Consider the following 15,718-nt stretch of genomic DNA (forward strand, 5'->3'; position numbering starts at 1 on the left):
AAGGAGTCATTTTTTTTTCTTCAAATCAAATGGAAAAATGCTTTACGTTCATCTCAGCGATGTTCAATGCTCATGATGTGAATAATGTGTGGCTGTCAGAGATTTCCAAATCCCTGCATTCTTGTATTCTTTACATTTTACACTGAGTCCCAAATGTTTTTGGAATCCAGGTTGTATTATGTAATGCAGTAATGACCGCACAGCCCCAGGATCGGGCAGTCCATGTATGATGATGGGCACCTTCTGTAGATGAGGTCAGTCACTAATGTCCTGGATGTAATGTTCTCAGCTCTCCTGCACTAGTAATGTGTATTTATGTATTTACAGTGAGAGAAAAGAGGAAGAGTAACCATATAAATCATGTAAGTAAACCTCGCCTGCTGATTTATGGCTGCTGTAATGATACCATAGCTGTTTCATTCATTTACTCATTGTTTGATTATTCTTTATGCCATTACTGGTCGTTTAAACCAGTTTAAAAGGATTTTTAGAATTTGGGAGTGATCTAAAGCATTACTTACTGCTTGAGTCCCCCCCGTTTCTATGGTGGTCTTTTCTGGTAACAGAAGAATTGATACATTGGCTCCAGCTTTCAGGAGACTAATCTTGTGTGCCTATCTACAAGCCGGGCTCCATTAGGATATGTGTACACTAGGGATGATCAAATATTCGGCAACGCCCATATTTGTCGAATAGGTCGCCGCTATTCAACTATTTGCAAATATTCGATGCGCAATGTAAGTCTATGGGAAACCCGAATAGTTGCCGAATAGCAACTATTCGGGCTTCCCATAGACTTACATTGCGCATCAAATATTCGCATAGCGGTGACGTATTTGGGAAGTCGAATATTGCCGAATATTTGTGATATTCGATCATCCCTAGTGCACACGTCTATTACTGCCGGGTTCTGCTCCAAAAAAACGTCTGAAAGAGCCTTAACAAAATTTAGGAATGAACAGATACATTTCTTTGTAAAAATGACTTCCTGTCTGGGCAACTTTTTGAGCATTTTTGCTTGAATTGCCACTATTGGATACGGCAATCACAAAATATTAAAGGGACTCTGTGACCAGACATTTGTCACCTATCTGAGAGCAGTATAATATAGGGGCAGAGATCCTGAGTCCAGTGGTGTGTCACTTACTGAGCTGCTTAGTGTAGTTTTGATAACATCACTGCTTAATCATCAGCAGATTATCATTACAGGACTACTTGGCATGCTGCCAGGTAGTCCAGTGTATTCCTGTCCTCTAACTGCTAGATCTGCAGCAGAGAAAACATAGATTTTATGAAAATGACAGCAAACAGGTCAGTAAGTGACACATCACTGGAATCCGGGTCTCTGTCTCTACATTATGCTGCTCTCAGATGGGGGAGCAAAAGCCTGGTGCCAGATTCACTTTAAACGGGTTATCTACTACTTGGACGACCTCTATTCATTCCCCTCGTTTGCCCACGTAACAATAAATAAGCCTATATTTCCCTCCAGTGTGGCCGCGGTTCCAGTGATGTGTAGACTGCATTCCCGGGGCCCAGGTGACATTATGACACGCGAGTCCTGTCACCTGTCAGCCCTCAGCGTCTGGCTCCCAGTAAATGGCTAAAAAGATGCCTCAGGATAAAATAAAAACACCAGCATTTCTCTAACCCCTTCGCCACATGACCTTTTAGTTTTTTTCCTCCAAAAGCCGTATCTTTTTATTTTTCTGTCACTATAGCCATATGAGGGCCTGTTTTTTGTGGAATGACATACTTTGAATTAAAGCATTCCTTTTATAATATAGTGTACTGGAAAAGAGCGGTGAAATTGCAGAAATGTGAAATTCCTCAGTAGTTTTTTCTTTACCATGCTCACTGTATGGGGTTCTCCAGGTCATACGAGTACGCACATGCCAAACACGCATAGTTTAATATAATTTTAAGTAGTGACAAAAAATTCAGAAATTTTTAATGATTCTAATAATAAACGTTGCTTTTGAGGCAGTTTTCTGAGCCTTGTAGCCTTTGTCTCCGGATCTGGGGCTAGGCGAGGGCTTATCTTTTGCGCCCTGAGCTGCCGTTTTTACTGCTCACTTTTTTGGGTAGATGTGACATTTTGATTGCTTCTTACTGCACCTTATTGTAATGTTGAAGCGGCCAAAAAATGAATCCTGGCATTTTTATTTTTTTAATTTACACGGATTGGATTAATTTATTTTATATTTTGATCTCGTGTTTCTGAACACAGCGATACCAAATGTTAGAGGCACAAGTCAGCGGATCAGATCAGCCAACTTTCAGGGAACGGTGCAGGCTCTGTGTGCGAGGGACACCACTCATGGCAGAAATATCACTCGGTCATTAAGGGGTTAAGAGTCTTCCTCTTGAAAAACATTGTGTGCACATGCACTTACTATGCTGTAGATTTCTGTAAAATAAAGCATCTTGCCGCCCTTTTATTTTGTGCACACTGGATTCCATCATGATGAAGCCATTGGAGATTTGAATCCCATTTTTCTGCTCCTAGAAGAGCAAAAAACAAGACGTCTTAAAAATCATCTGCTACGGTCTTTATGGAGAGTCTCGCCATCAGAGAGGGTTCATACATAATGGGAATCCCGGCTTAACGTCCGATATCCATGAAATGACGGACTGCAGTGTACAGCACTCTGCTTTCCCATGCACGCTCTCCTACCTGTAGCTTGTGGCCTAAACGTCTCTGTAATGATGACCTCCGCTATTGGTGTAGCCGACGTGCAGGTGCCCATTTATGCATGGTTTCATGTTTGCTTGTTTTTTTTCCCCTGACATTTTAATATGGATTAATCTGTTTCTTTATATCAAGTACGCTGCCTCCATGTATATGGCTAATCTGCAGTCGGCACTTGTACAGAAGCTTGGATTCATGTGTTACCAAAGTCTTGTGTACAAACTATCCAGGTTCTATGTGTTTGCGAGCCTGCTAATGTCACTGTAGAATGCTTCCGTATGTCCTCTTCCAGCACTCTAGCGCCATCTGCCTGTGAGCTGAAGCATCATTTTATGCAGACTCCTCTTCATGTAATAACTTACTTTTTAATTTTATTGGTAAACCTAGAATCTTTGCCCAGAGCACGTTGTCTGTAGGGTTTCTGGCAATAGTTAGGATTGATCTTTTGTTGTTTTTGTACAGGTCTCTCCTGGACAACTTACAAAGAAGTACAGCTCATGTTCCACCATATTCTTAGATGACAGCACAGTCAGTCAGCCTAATCTCAGAAGCACAATAAAGTGGTGAGTGATTGAGAGATCGTCTGGATTGTGTATTTGTTATGGAATCTCCGCCTCATCTTGACAAATAGGACACGTGAGAGCTGATGCATGTTTCCCAGTCCGTGGGCAGCCTGAATCCGGCACTAGCTGTATCATCCCAGCCAGGTATGTATGGCTCTGAAACGCTGCGGCCTTTCAGAGAAAAACATACCGTATTTTCCGATTATAAGACGCACTTTTCCTCCCAAAAATTTGAGAGGAAAATGAGAGGTGCATCTTAAAATCCGAATGTAGCTTACCGGGGGAGGTGGAGAATGGGCGCTGTGCTGGCTGCAGTGGGTGAGATGCTCTGTGCTGGGTGCTGTGTGGAGCAAGGCAGTGTAGGGGTGAGATGCTCTGTCCCTGGTGCGATCTTCAAATAATGCCGCCAGGAGTCGGCGCCGTGCACAGATGGAGCTCTCAGATTATTATTGAGCCAAGAGTTCAATCTGCACAGGTGCCGATTTCAGGCAGCATTATTTGAAGATCGCACCGAGGACCAAGCATTGCACCCCCACATTGCCGTACTCCAGCGCCCCCCCCCTACCCGCCTCCTGTGACCCCGCTAACTATATAAAATAATGTTTTTTACTGGTGAGTGCTGCGGATTCCTTTCTACTTTAAGAAAATTGTTTTCCCAACATTTTGGGACTGTCAGCTGAGCACCATTCAATGTGGCTTCCCATAGATCCCAGATCCCTAGTGCCATGAGGTATAATAGGTTTCACTCACACTTTAGTATTGATCGTTACTTTTAACTGTGGTGGTTTTGTTTTTGGTTCTTTTTTTTTTTCTCTTTTTCCTTTTACAATAAGGCCATGTGAACACGTTGAGTACTTGGTGAGTTTTTTACCTCAGTATATGTAGCCAAAACCAGGAGTGAGTGATAAATCCAGAAGTGGTGACCTGTTTCTATCATACTTATCCTCTGATTTACCCACTCCTGGCTTAACCCCTTCACGACCGCGGGCAGTAAAATTACGTCCTATTTTAACGTGACTTAACGACCAGGGACGTAATTTTACGGCCTAAACTTCATTTGATTGCCGTGGCCATAGCAACGGCTTTCAAATGATGTCCCCTGCTGTTTCTTACAGCAGGGGACCTTTGCTTGACCCCAGGGGGGGTGGCATCGCCAACCCCCATCGACGATCGATTTGATTGGCTGTTCAAATCTTAACCACCAACCACATCATTCGCACTGATTTCGGCAAAAATAATGCCCGAATTAGTGCAATACTATGAGATCCAGCTATGAGATGCCGTAGCAGCTACAGCAGATCATAGGTGGATCTCAAACAAGCCGCCCCCAGCCCCTGCAGCACTGATTGGAGCGATCGTGCTATGACGCGCAATCGCTCCAATCAGTGTGCAATGGGGCGATCTGATCTGCAGGTGGCCGCCCTCCCCAGGCCTGTGCTGGTCTGGGGAGCCTCCCCCAACATGTCTGCAGCGTGGAGTGGCTGGTACTTGTGGTACCACGCCACCGCTGCCGCCGCTAATGTCACCGCTTCTGCGCCTGCTCCACATGAGTATTGCACTCTTCTTGCAGCCCGTGCGCGCTCCCGTTATGGCACCTGCCCGTGCCCCCCGACATCCCGATCTGCTCCCCCTGCGATCTGCCTGCCTCCTCTGTCATCTCTATTCTGCTTCCTTCCTTCCTTTTTTTGCTTCTCCGGTATCCCCCTCTGCTCTCCCACGCCCCCCTCTGCTCTCCCCCCTCTGCTCTCCCCCCTCCCCTCGACGTCCTCTTACCTGCCTTCACCGGGTCGTCCGATTTCTTCACTGGCCCGATCACATCTGCCTCCATCTCTGGGTCCTTCCTGGGTCTTCTGCTGATCTGTCCAACGTCCTGCCTGCGGCTCCTGTACAGCTGTCTATCTCGCTTGCCTTCTGTTCCTCCTGCTACTCCTCTGGGTACTGTGAGTATAACTTTTTTTTTTTTTTTTTTTTTCCCTGTATCCTGTCCATTTTTACACCTCATCTGTCCGTGCGTCCCGCCGAGCACTGATCACGGATGCAGATAACGGATCTGCATCCGTGGTCAATTTTTGGCGTGACTTTTTTCCGTATCCCCAACGCGTTTTGTATCGCATCCATCCGTGCGTCTCGCCAAGCGCTGATCAGGGATGCACATAACAAATCTGTATCCCTGGTCAATTTTTGGCGTGACTTTTTTCCGTATCCGCGACGCTTTTTGTATCGCATCTGTCCGTGCGTCCCGCCGAGCGCTGATCAGAGATGCACATAACGGATTGGCATCCCTGCTCAATTTTTGGCGTGACTTTTTCTTTTATTCCGTATCACCGACGCTTTTTGTATCCCATCCGAATGTGCGTCCTGCAGCGGTCGATCAGTGCACCGCATCTGTGCGTTTGAAAAGTCAAATGGCATTCAAACAATTTATTTCCACCACATATGAGGTATCTGCGTACTCAGGAAAAATTGCACAATACGTTTTATGGTGCAGTTTTTCCTGATACCCTTGTAAAAAAAAAAAGCTACCTGGTTGATGCAAAAATTTTGTGGTAAAAAAAATAAAAATTCACGGTTCAATGTTATCAACTTCTGTGGAGCCCCTAGGGGTGCAAGGGGCTCACCAAACATCTAGATAATTTCCTTGAGGGGATGGGGTCACTTGTGAGGGAGCTCCACTGTTTAGGCACCATAGGGGGTCTCCAAACATGACATGGCGTCCGCTAATGATTCCAACCAATTTTGCTGTCAAATGGTGCGCTTTCTCTTCTGAGCCCTGCCATGCGCCCAAACAATTACTTTCCACCACATATGAGGTATCGTCGTACTCAGGAGAAATTGCACAATACGTTTTATGGTACATTTTTTCCTGATACCCTTGTGAAAAAAAAAAGCTACGTGGTTCAAGTAACAGTTTTGTGGTGAAAAAAAAAAAATTGTATTCATGGCTCAACATTATTAACTTGTGTGGAGCCCCTTGGGGCTCGCTAAACATCTAGATAAATTCCTTGAGGCGTCTAGTTTCCAAAATGGGGTCACTTGTGGGGGAGCTCCATTGTTTAGGCACCTCAGGGGGTCTCCAAATGCAACATTACGTCAGCTAATGATTCCAACCAATTTTGCTGTCAAATGGTGCTCTTTCTCTCCTGAGCCCCGCCATGCGCACAAACAATTACTTTCCACCACATATGAGGTATCTGCGTACTCAGGAGAAAATGCACAATACATTTTATGGTGCATTTTTTACTGATACCCTTGTGAAAAAAAGCTACCTAGTTGAAGCAACAGTTTTGTGGTAAAAAAAAAATTTTCTCTTCACGGCTCAACGTTATAAACTTCTGTGAAACCCCCAGGGGTTCAAAGTGCTCACCAAACATCTAGAAAAATTGAGGGCTCTAGTTTCAAAATGGGGTCACTTGTGGGGGAGCTCCATTGTTTAGGCACGTCAGAAGGTCTTCAAACCCAACATGGCGTCCGCTAATGAGTGCAGCTAATTTTGTGTTCAAAAATTCAAATGGCGCTCTTTGCCTTTCGAACTCTGCTGTGCGCCCAAACAATTGATTTTTACCACATATGGGGTATCAGCGTACTCAGGAGAAAATGCACAATAATTGTAATTGTAGGGTGCACTTTCTCTTTTCTCCCTTGTGAAAATTAAAATTTTATGGCTAAAGTAACATTTTTGTGTTTTAAAAAAAGTAAAATTTTCATTTTTTCCTTCCACATTGCTTTGGTTGCTGTGAAGCATCTAAAGGGTTAATAAACTTATTGGATGTGGTTTTGAGCAGAGTGAGGGGTGCAGATTTTAGAATGGGGTCACTTTTGGGTATTTTCTGTCACCTCAAATGTGATGTGGTCCCTAAAAAAAATTCTTTTGTAAATTTTGTTGGAAAAATGAGAAATTGCTGATTAACTTTGACCCCTTCTAACTTTCTAACGAAAAAAAATTTTGTTTCGAAAATTGCGCTGATGTAAAGTAGACAAGTGGGAAATGTTATTTAGTAACTATTTTGTGTGACATATTTCTCAGATTTATAGGCATAAGTTTTCAAAGTTTGAAAATTGCGAAATTTTCAAAATTTTTGCAAAATTTCCTAAATTTTCACAAATAAACGCAAAAAATATCGGCCTAAATTTACCACTGACATGAAGTACAATATGTCACGAAAAAACAATCTCAGAATCGCCAGGATCCGGTGAAGCGTTCCAGAGTTATAACCTGTCAAAGTGACACTGGTCAGAATTGCAAAAAATGGCCCGGTCATTAGGGTGTTTTAGTGGCCGGGGGTGAAGGGGTTAATACTGAGGTAAGAAACTCACTAAACCCTCAGTGGGCATGTGGCCTAAGGAGGGAATAAGGCCCTGTGCCCACGCTGTGGATTTATCATGGAATTTGCCGTGGATTTCTACAAATTCAGCAGTACAGTGAGTCCCCAGCCATTTCTATGGCATTTTTGAAGTCTTATGCCCATGCTGCGTTTTTTTTCGCGGCGGAAATAGTGCGGATTTCCCTGCGAAAAATCTGCAGCGTGTCAAGTATTCCTGCGGATTTACCTTCGGATTTTGCCCATTTGCCCTCTACAAATTCACAGGTGTGTTCCCACAGAGTGGTTTTCCTGCGTTTTTGGTGCATATTTGACATAAATATTCACATATGATATCAAGAATTTTTTTTTTTCCCTCAACCTAATCCTAGCTTTATTTATACACACAACAGTGTACAATGGTTAAATTCTGCACCAAATTCCGCACCACAAACACACCAAAACGTTTTGGTGAGACTTTCTGGGAGATGCTGCAGAAAAATCCTCCCCATCTTTTGTCCGTGTGCACATAACCTTGAAGAGAGGAATTTGTTTTACTTTAAAAAATGTTTTAAATAGTCCACACAGAGGATTTTCTTTCTAATAATGTTAAAATGTTCTAGATGTTAATCAGCATGTGTATGCACAATATCTAGCCTCCCAATCTGCCATCCTTTGTTTTCTTTATTCCATGCTAGATTTACATTCTTTTAAAACTACATAGATTTTTACCTTTTGGGTTTCTCTTTTTGTTTTTCAGTGTCACCTTAGCAATATACTACCACATAAAGAACAGGTATGGAAAATGCTCATCTGTGTATTATTCACCTGACTGTAAAGCCTGTGGTAGCCTACTATCCATCACCGACGAATCTATACAATAGCCTTAAGAACACATGAACCTCTTTCCCACACTTGGAATGTGCACACTGCAGTTAAAGGGAATCTTTCTCCAAGATTTTGCTTCCTCATCTGATAACGTAACAGAAATGGCAACAGCCATTACCAGCACAAGATCAGTTTACCAATGCCACAGGCCCCCATGATAAAGGTTTGGACAGCACAGGTATTGCCCCCACCTTTATCATGGGGGCCTGCTGCATCCTACTAGTGCATTGCTAAACTGATCTTGTGTTGGTAATGGCTGTTGCTTTTTCCATTTGTTTTTTGAGCTTATGTCCTAAAAGAGCTTTTTTTCTACCTCCTCTTAGAGCAACATAATGTAGAGGCAGGGAGCCCAAATCCAACAATGTGTCACTTTAGTTTAGTGGGTGCAGCAGCTGTTACAATCAAGCGTTCTTTGCAAAGTTCAGAAAACTAACCCCGCCCACACCATGCTCTCTATGCACATTGTATATTGACAGTGAACTGCTTGTCAGAGGAGTTGGGCGTATTTAGACACCAGGGTTTACGAGCCTTGTAATCTGGACAATAATAATCTCCTGGTGATAAAACATGCATTGTATTCATAAATCAGCACACAACCTAATAACTGACACATTTAAACCTATCAATAACTCCCCCCTACCCCAAAAAATAGATTAAAAAGTTACAACCCTTACATATACACGAATATATTCAAATTTTATTGATTTATGAATTTGTATACAAAAAAATTCAAGATAAAAAATACATTTAAACCCCAAAAAAGAAATTTGTGTGGTCATTGGTAAGTAACACTATGGCAAATAATAATCAATAACCTGTCTAATCAGTTAGATGAACAGTGAGGCTACAGTACTACACAAACCTACAGCCAGAATTGTTATCATGGGACTTGAAGGGAGCCGGAGAGCAGGGTTTACCCCTATTAACTAATTACAGTGCTGCTTTTGGAATTAAATGCTCTTTGCAAGCAACCTCAATGTTTTGGGAAAGGTACTTGTATAAACCCAAGATCATATTTTTTTTTATCTTTTATTCCTGCATTTTCTACCTAGTTTGACTAATCATAGTAGCGTGTACTTCTGCTGAGCAGCCCAGGCAGCCAATATCACACCCATAGAGGTGCTTTTATAGTCTCTGTAGTCCCCCTCAGTTTCCTCCCAACATCCTATATCACACACATGCCTGGTGGTCGCTATGACCTCGGGTGTGCAGAGTGATCTGCCTGTGTGCCATTACTCTGCTGTCACACCGCACACCCTATGTCTTCCTGGCCAAGGGTTTCGCTCTGCAATCAGTTGCCATGCTGAGCTGGCAGGTAGTGGCTCATACTGTGAACCTCTGCCTGTGTGCACCTACATGCCGGCTCAGCACAATACACGGCAGCGCAGAACATCTGCTTTGATGTGAGCTGGGATCCAGTCTGTGCTGTGATCTTCTCCCTGTGTGCCACTGCACTAGCATATAGTACTGAGTTGGCACATAGTGGAACACAGGCAGGAGATCACAGCACGGACACAAAAGATCTCACTGCAGATGTGCTGTGCTGCGGTGTGTCAGCTCAGTACGATACAAGTAGTGGCCAGTCAGACTTCAGGTGTGCGGTGTGACAGCAGGGTGATGGCGAACAGGCGGATCACTGTGCACACCCGAGGTCATAGCAGCTGCCAGGGACTTGTGTGCCATAGGATGTTAGGAGGAAACAGAGGGGCACAACAGACACCATAACCGCACCTCTAGGGGTGTGATATTGGCTGCCTGGGCTGCTCAGCAGAAGTACACAACACTGCAACCAGTCAAACTAATCAGCAAACGCAGGAACAAAAGATTAAACTGCTGATCTTACATTTATACGAGCACCTTTCCCTTCATGCAACAAGCATTTAATGACAAAAGCAGCGCTGTGATTAGCTAATAGGGGTACATTCTGCTCTTGGGTTCCCTTTTTAAAACCTAATTAGAAGAGTGGAGCCCTTGATAACTCTTGTAGGCATATGGGGGAAACTACTAAATTATTGACCCCACAACTCAGGAGAGCAAAGCATACCGGAAAGAAGTAAATATATAAGGCCCTGTGCGCACTCTGGTTTTTTTTTTTTTTGCAGGATTGGTGCACTTTGTGTTCATAAGCTTCATGCAGTTCTTCCGAAGCAAAGTCTATGAGAAATCCAAAATGCTGTGCGTACGTTGTGTTTTTTCCTTACAGGTTATGCTGCAGAATTTCTGCAGCACAAAGTAGTAGTGTGTGACTTCTGTTCTGCGTTTTTCCCTGAGTTTTGTCATTGTCAATGTTAAAAAAAAAAAAAACTTACGGACAAAACCGCACCAAAAACACAGCATAACGCTGTAGAACCGCATACGTTTTTGGTGTGTTTTTTCCGCAAGTAGGTGCGTTTTTCTGCCAGAAGATGCGTTTTTCGCTGGAGAAACAAATCCCCAGTGTACGCACATAGCCTAAACCCCCCCACTGCTTGTGCTCAAAGTGCTAGTGCAGAAGCCCCCCATTCCCACCACAAGCCAACGTGAATGGACCAAATAGCTGACCACACAGCCCAGTACCCTATTTGGGTCCATAATTGAGGAGGGTGTTCACAAGAGTTAGTGTATCTACTCCTATAATTGTTTTAGGTCCCTTGATAAAAATTCTGTATAGTACTGTACCCTCACTGTCCGACTGATTAGATGTGTTATTGATTATTTGCCAATGTGCTACTTGCCATTGCCTGCAGTGTATGTTCTTCTTCTAGGCTTTATGGGGAGAGGGTATGGAATACTCCCAGAATTTGTTTTCTAATTTTGGTTATTTGTAGTATGGTTCCTTTTTGTCCAGTTTTGATCCCTGAGATCTCAGCACCTACATCATGCTGTCCTCAGATTACGTAGCAAAAACCTGCAGACGGGTGCATTTTAAGGCTATATTTATGCCCATTTAAATGATTACACGAAAAAGAAACCTTCACACTCGTACAATATCATAACCTTAATAGACTGTACAATAAGTTCATGAACTCTTTATTTCCTAACTACATTGAGCAAAAATATAAACTCCACGCTGTTGCTTCCGTTTTTCATGAGTTTAACTCTTAAGAGCAAAGACTTTTTCGATGTACAGAAAAGGCATTGTTCTCTCAAATATTAACAAATTTGGCTAAATCCGTGTTACTGAGAACTTCTCCTTTGTCGAGATAATCCACCCACTTTACAGATGATTAGACATCAGGATTATTACACAGGTGTGTCTTAAGGATCCGTCACACTAAGCAACATCGCTAGCAACATCGCTGCTAACTAACAACTTTTGTGACGTAGCAGCGATGTTGCTAGTGATGTCGCGGTGTGTGACATCCAGCAACAACCTGGCCCCTGCTGTGAGGTTGTTGGTTGTTGCTGAATGTCCTGGGCCATTTTTTAGTTGTTGCTCTCCCGCTGTGAAGCACAGATCGCTGTGTGTGACAGCGAGACAGCAACAACTAAATGTGCAGGCAGCAGGAGCCGGCTTCTGCGGAGGCTGGTAACCACAGTAAACATCGGGTAACCAAGGAGCCCTGTCCTTGGTTACCCGATATTTACCTTTGTTACCAGCCTCCGCCGCTCTCACTGTCAGTGCCGGCTCCTGCTCTGTGCACATGTAGCTGCAGGACACATCGGGTTAATTAACCCGATGTGTGCTGTAGCTAGGAGAGCAGGGAGCCAGCGCTAAGCGGTGTGCGCTGCTCCCTGCTCTGTGCACATTTAGCTGCAGTACACATCGGGTAATTAACCCGATGTGTGCTGTAACTAGGAGAGCAAGGAGCCAGCGCTAAGCGGTGTGCGCTGCTCCCTGCTCTGTGCAGCTGCACCCTGTACTCTATACCCTATATATGTACCCTGTGCAGCTGCACCCGGTGTGCGCTGCTCCCTGCTCTGTGCACATTTAGCTGCAGCACACATCGGGTAATTAACCCGATGTGTGCTGTAACTAGGAGAGCAGGGAGCCAGCGCTCAGTGTGCGCTGCTCCCTGCACGTGTAGCTGCGTGCGCTGGTAACCAAGGTAAATATCGGGTTGGTTACCCGATATTTACCTTAGTTACCAAGCGCAGCATCTTCCACGCGGCGCTGCGGGCTGGTCACTGGTTGCTGGTGAGCTCACCAGCAACTCGTGTAGCCACGCTCCAGCGATCCCTCCCAGGTCAGGTTGCTGGTGGGATCGCTGGAGCGTCGCAGTGTGACATCTCACCAGCAACCTCCTAGCAACTTACCAGCGATCCCTATCGTTGTTGGGATCGCTGGTAAGTTGTTTAGTGTGACTGGACCTTTAGGCTGGCCACAATAAAAGGCCACTCTAAAATGTGCAGTTTTACAGTATTAGGGCGGTCTATAACGGTCATAAAACCAGTCAGTATCTGGTGTAACCACCATTGCCTCGCTGAGTACAAGATATCCTTTCACATATAGTTGATCAGGTTGGTGATTGTGGCCTGTGGATTGGTGGTCCTCTCCTCTTCAGTGGCTGTGAAGTTGCTGGACATTGACAGGAGCTTTCACACGCTGTCTTATACGCTGATCCCAAACATCCTCAATGGGTGACATGTCCGGAGAGTATACGGACCATGCCAGAACTGGGATATTTTCATCCTCCAGGAATTGTGTACAGATCCCTACAACATGGGGCTGTGCATTATCAGCTGCAACATGAGGTGATGGCCGTGGATGAATAACACAACAATGGGCCTCAGGATCTCATAACTGTATATCTGTGCATTCAAAATGGCATCCGCACAATACTCCTGTGTTCATTGTGATATACGCATATACCCATACTATAACCCAACCGCCACCATGGACCACTCCATTCACAATGTGACATCAGCAATTAGCCCACCCACACAATGCCAAACACACAGTCTGTCGTCTGCCCTGGACATGAAAACAGGGATTCATCCATGAAGAGAACTCCTCTAACATGCCAGATGCCATTGAATGTTAGCATTTGCCCACTCAAATCGGTTACTATGACGATCTGCAGTCATGCGGAGACCCCAATGAGGATGACGAGCAGCAGATGAGTTTCCCTGCGACGGTTCCTGACAGTGTCTTAGCCCTTAGAGTTCAGCTCATGAAAAATGGGAGCAAAGACATCTTTGTTTCTATGTTGTTCAGTGTATCTCTGCCCTAATTTTCTTTGACCACCTTCTATCTATAGCTACACCTGAAAACAATTTAGAATAAAGTTCTGATTAGCATACTTTACTATCTTCTAGAGATTCGGACAGGTCCTTGGACATATTTGATGAAAAACTGCATCCTTTAACGGTGAGATGTTTTTTCCTGTTGTGCTTGTTTAATGTTCACATCTGATATTGATAGATTGCCGGTGTATTGGCCTCCTCTGTGATTTTAGGATAATTTATCCGTTTTCTCACTTGCTATTTTTCCAGTGTCTATTAAACGTTTCTGTGCATTATTTCAGAACTAATGGAAACTGCTATTTAACTAGATAAGGATTTGCTATGGGGACGTCTGAGTCTGTGGGGTCTGTCACTAATAGAGGCACAAAATTCCAGTATGATGAAATCTCATGCACTGTTACATACAGTAGAATTTTAATGATGACCATTCACACTAGAAGACCTTTTTGCGCACTCTGCGTTTTTTTGGAAGGCGTGTTTTTGGCTTGTTTTTTTTTTTTTCTTTGTTTTTTTTTATTCAGTTGTTGGCCAAACTGTATGTCTCTCCTTCTCCCAGCAAAGTCTGAGAAGTCACAAATGCTGTGCACACGTAGCTTTTTTTTCCTTGCAGTTTTGGCTGCAGAAAAAAAGCAGCATGTCAGTTCTTTGTGCGTATTTGTTCTGCATTTTTTTTAACCCTTCCAGCCATTAAATACAGTAAAAAAAAAAAAAAAAAAACCCCGCGTGGCACCAAAAAAGCATGCCTTTTTCTACCACAAGATGCGTTTTTCGACAACAACATGCAGTTATTACCGTAGGTGCAGATATTTTGTGCAGCGTGCATACGTACCCCAATAGATTATACAGAGTTAGTACTGGCTGTAGGTACTCGGGGTGCTGTACTATTGTGTCATGGGAATAGTAGAATAATAGTATAAAGGAAGACTAATGTTAAATTCTAGATGGCACCTGATAAAAAACACACAAGATTAAACTGCAGAAAATGTAAAACAGAAGTGTAGTTCTGAGTGTAACGCTCAATGAGTGGGCTGTCATAGAAGCTGGGTTTTCTCTAGGACTCTTCTTTTTATACTTTGTCCCTGGAAAAACATCATGTGGATTACATACTTAACGCTAGCTGAATCTTTGCTGTTCTCCCTAAATATCCTTACAATTAGAGGTGGGCGAACGCGCACATGTTCGGATTCGGCAGACCCATTCAGACTTAAAAAAAAAAACAAAACAATAAACTTATTGAAAAAGTCCAGTTCAGGACTGGCCTTCACACAAACTTGAGCCCAAACCCCATATAGGTCTATGGGGAAATCAAACTTTAGTGCTAGAAAATGGGGATAGTAAAGGATTTTGGCCTCCAAACATGATGTGTATTATGGCATCCAAAGAGTGTAATTTGGCTCATTTGACCAGACTATATCCTCCCAGTATTTCACACAGGTCTAAATCTTGTTGAAGAAACTTTAAATGTACTTGAACGTGTTTTTTTTTGTTCAGCAATGAGGTCTTGTGTGGTGAGTGTGCGTACAGGACATGGCGGTTGAGTGAATTACTTATTGTTTTCTTTGTGTGCACATACTGTACAATTGTTTGAATCTGTGTATGTTCAGGCTTTCACGCGGTTACATTTCCTCATAAATCCTGCACCTCCACTCACTTGCATTTTTCCTTGCATTTTTTTGTGATGTTTCTTTTAACCTACTGACAGACACCTCTCCATTATGAACACCAGAGCTTGATGCCAGCTGACACTACACAGCTGACATCAACCCCAAAAGCAACAGGGCAGTCAGGAAGTGCCAGGATGAAGCACCAGAACTGGTGTATCTAATGGATGCGCCACTTGTGGGGCTGCTGTGGGCTTCTGTTTTTAGTTTGGGACGGGCCAAATAACGATGCCACATGAAAGGCACTAAAGGGTGCAAGTGTCTAATATGTAGGGGGCATGACTTTGCTTTGCTCAACTTCCTGTTTGTTCTGTTCATGTGTTTCAAACCACTTTAGGCTTGTTTCAGACGTCAGTGATTCTGGGACGTATGTTGCAGTTTATAAACATAGCAGAATGACGGACATACGCAGACCTATAATAATCAATGGGTCTGCGCACACATCAGTGA

At 43.6% G+C, this 15,718-nt stretch overlaps 1 protein-coding gene across 1 annotated transcript in view; it reads left to right on the forward strand.

The window, feature by feature from the left end:
• Positions 1-299: 299 nt before the first annotated feature.
• CCNYL1 (cyclin Y like 1) overlaps positions 300-15,718 on the forward strand; it is a 37,466-nt gene continuing 22,047 nt past the window's right edge. The window contains exons 1-4 of the mRNA XM_075317724.1: positions 300-362; positions 3,155-3,255; positions 8,314-8,349; positions 13,680-13,731. Coding sequence (XP_075173839.1) covers positions 306-362; positions 3,155-3,255; positions 8,314-8,349; positions 13,680-13,731 — 246 coding nt within the window. The 5' untranslated portion in view covers positions 300-305. The remainder of the gene's footprint in view (positions 363-3,154; positions 3,256-8,313; positions 8,350-13,679; positions 13,732-15,718) is intronic.

The sequence above is a fragment of the Anomaloglossus baeobatrachus genome, chromosome 7, assembly GCF_048569485.1.
Source record: "Anomaloglossus baeobatrachus isolate aAnoBae1 chromosome 7, aAnoBae1.hap1, whole genome shotgun sequence".
NCBI classification, from domain to species: Eukaryota; Metazoa; Chordata; class Amphibia; order Anura; family Aromobatidae; genus Anomaloglossus; species Anomaloglossus baeobatrachus.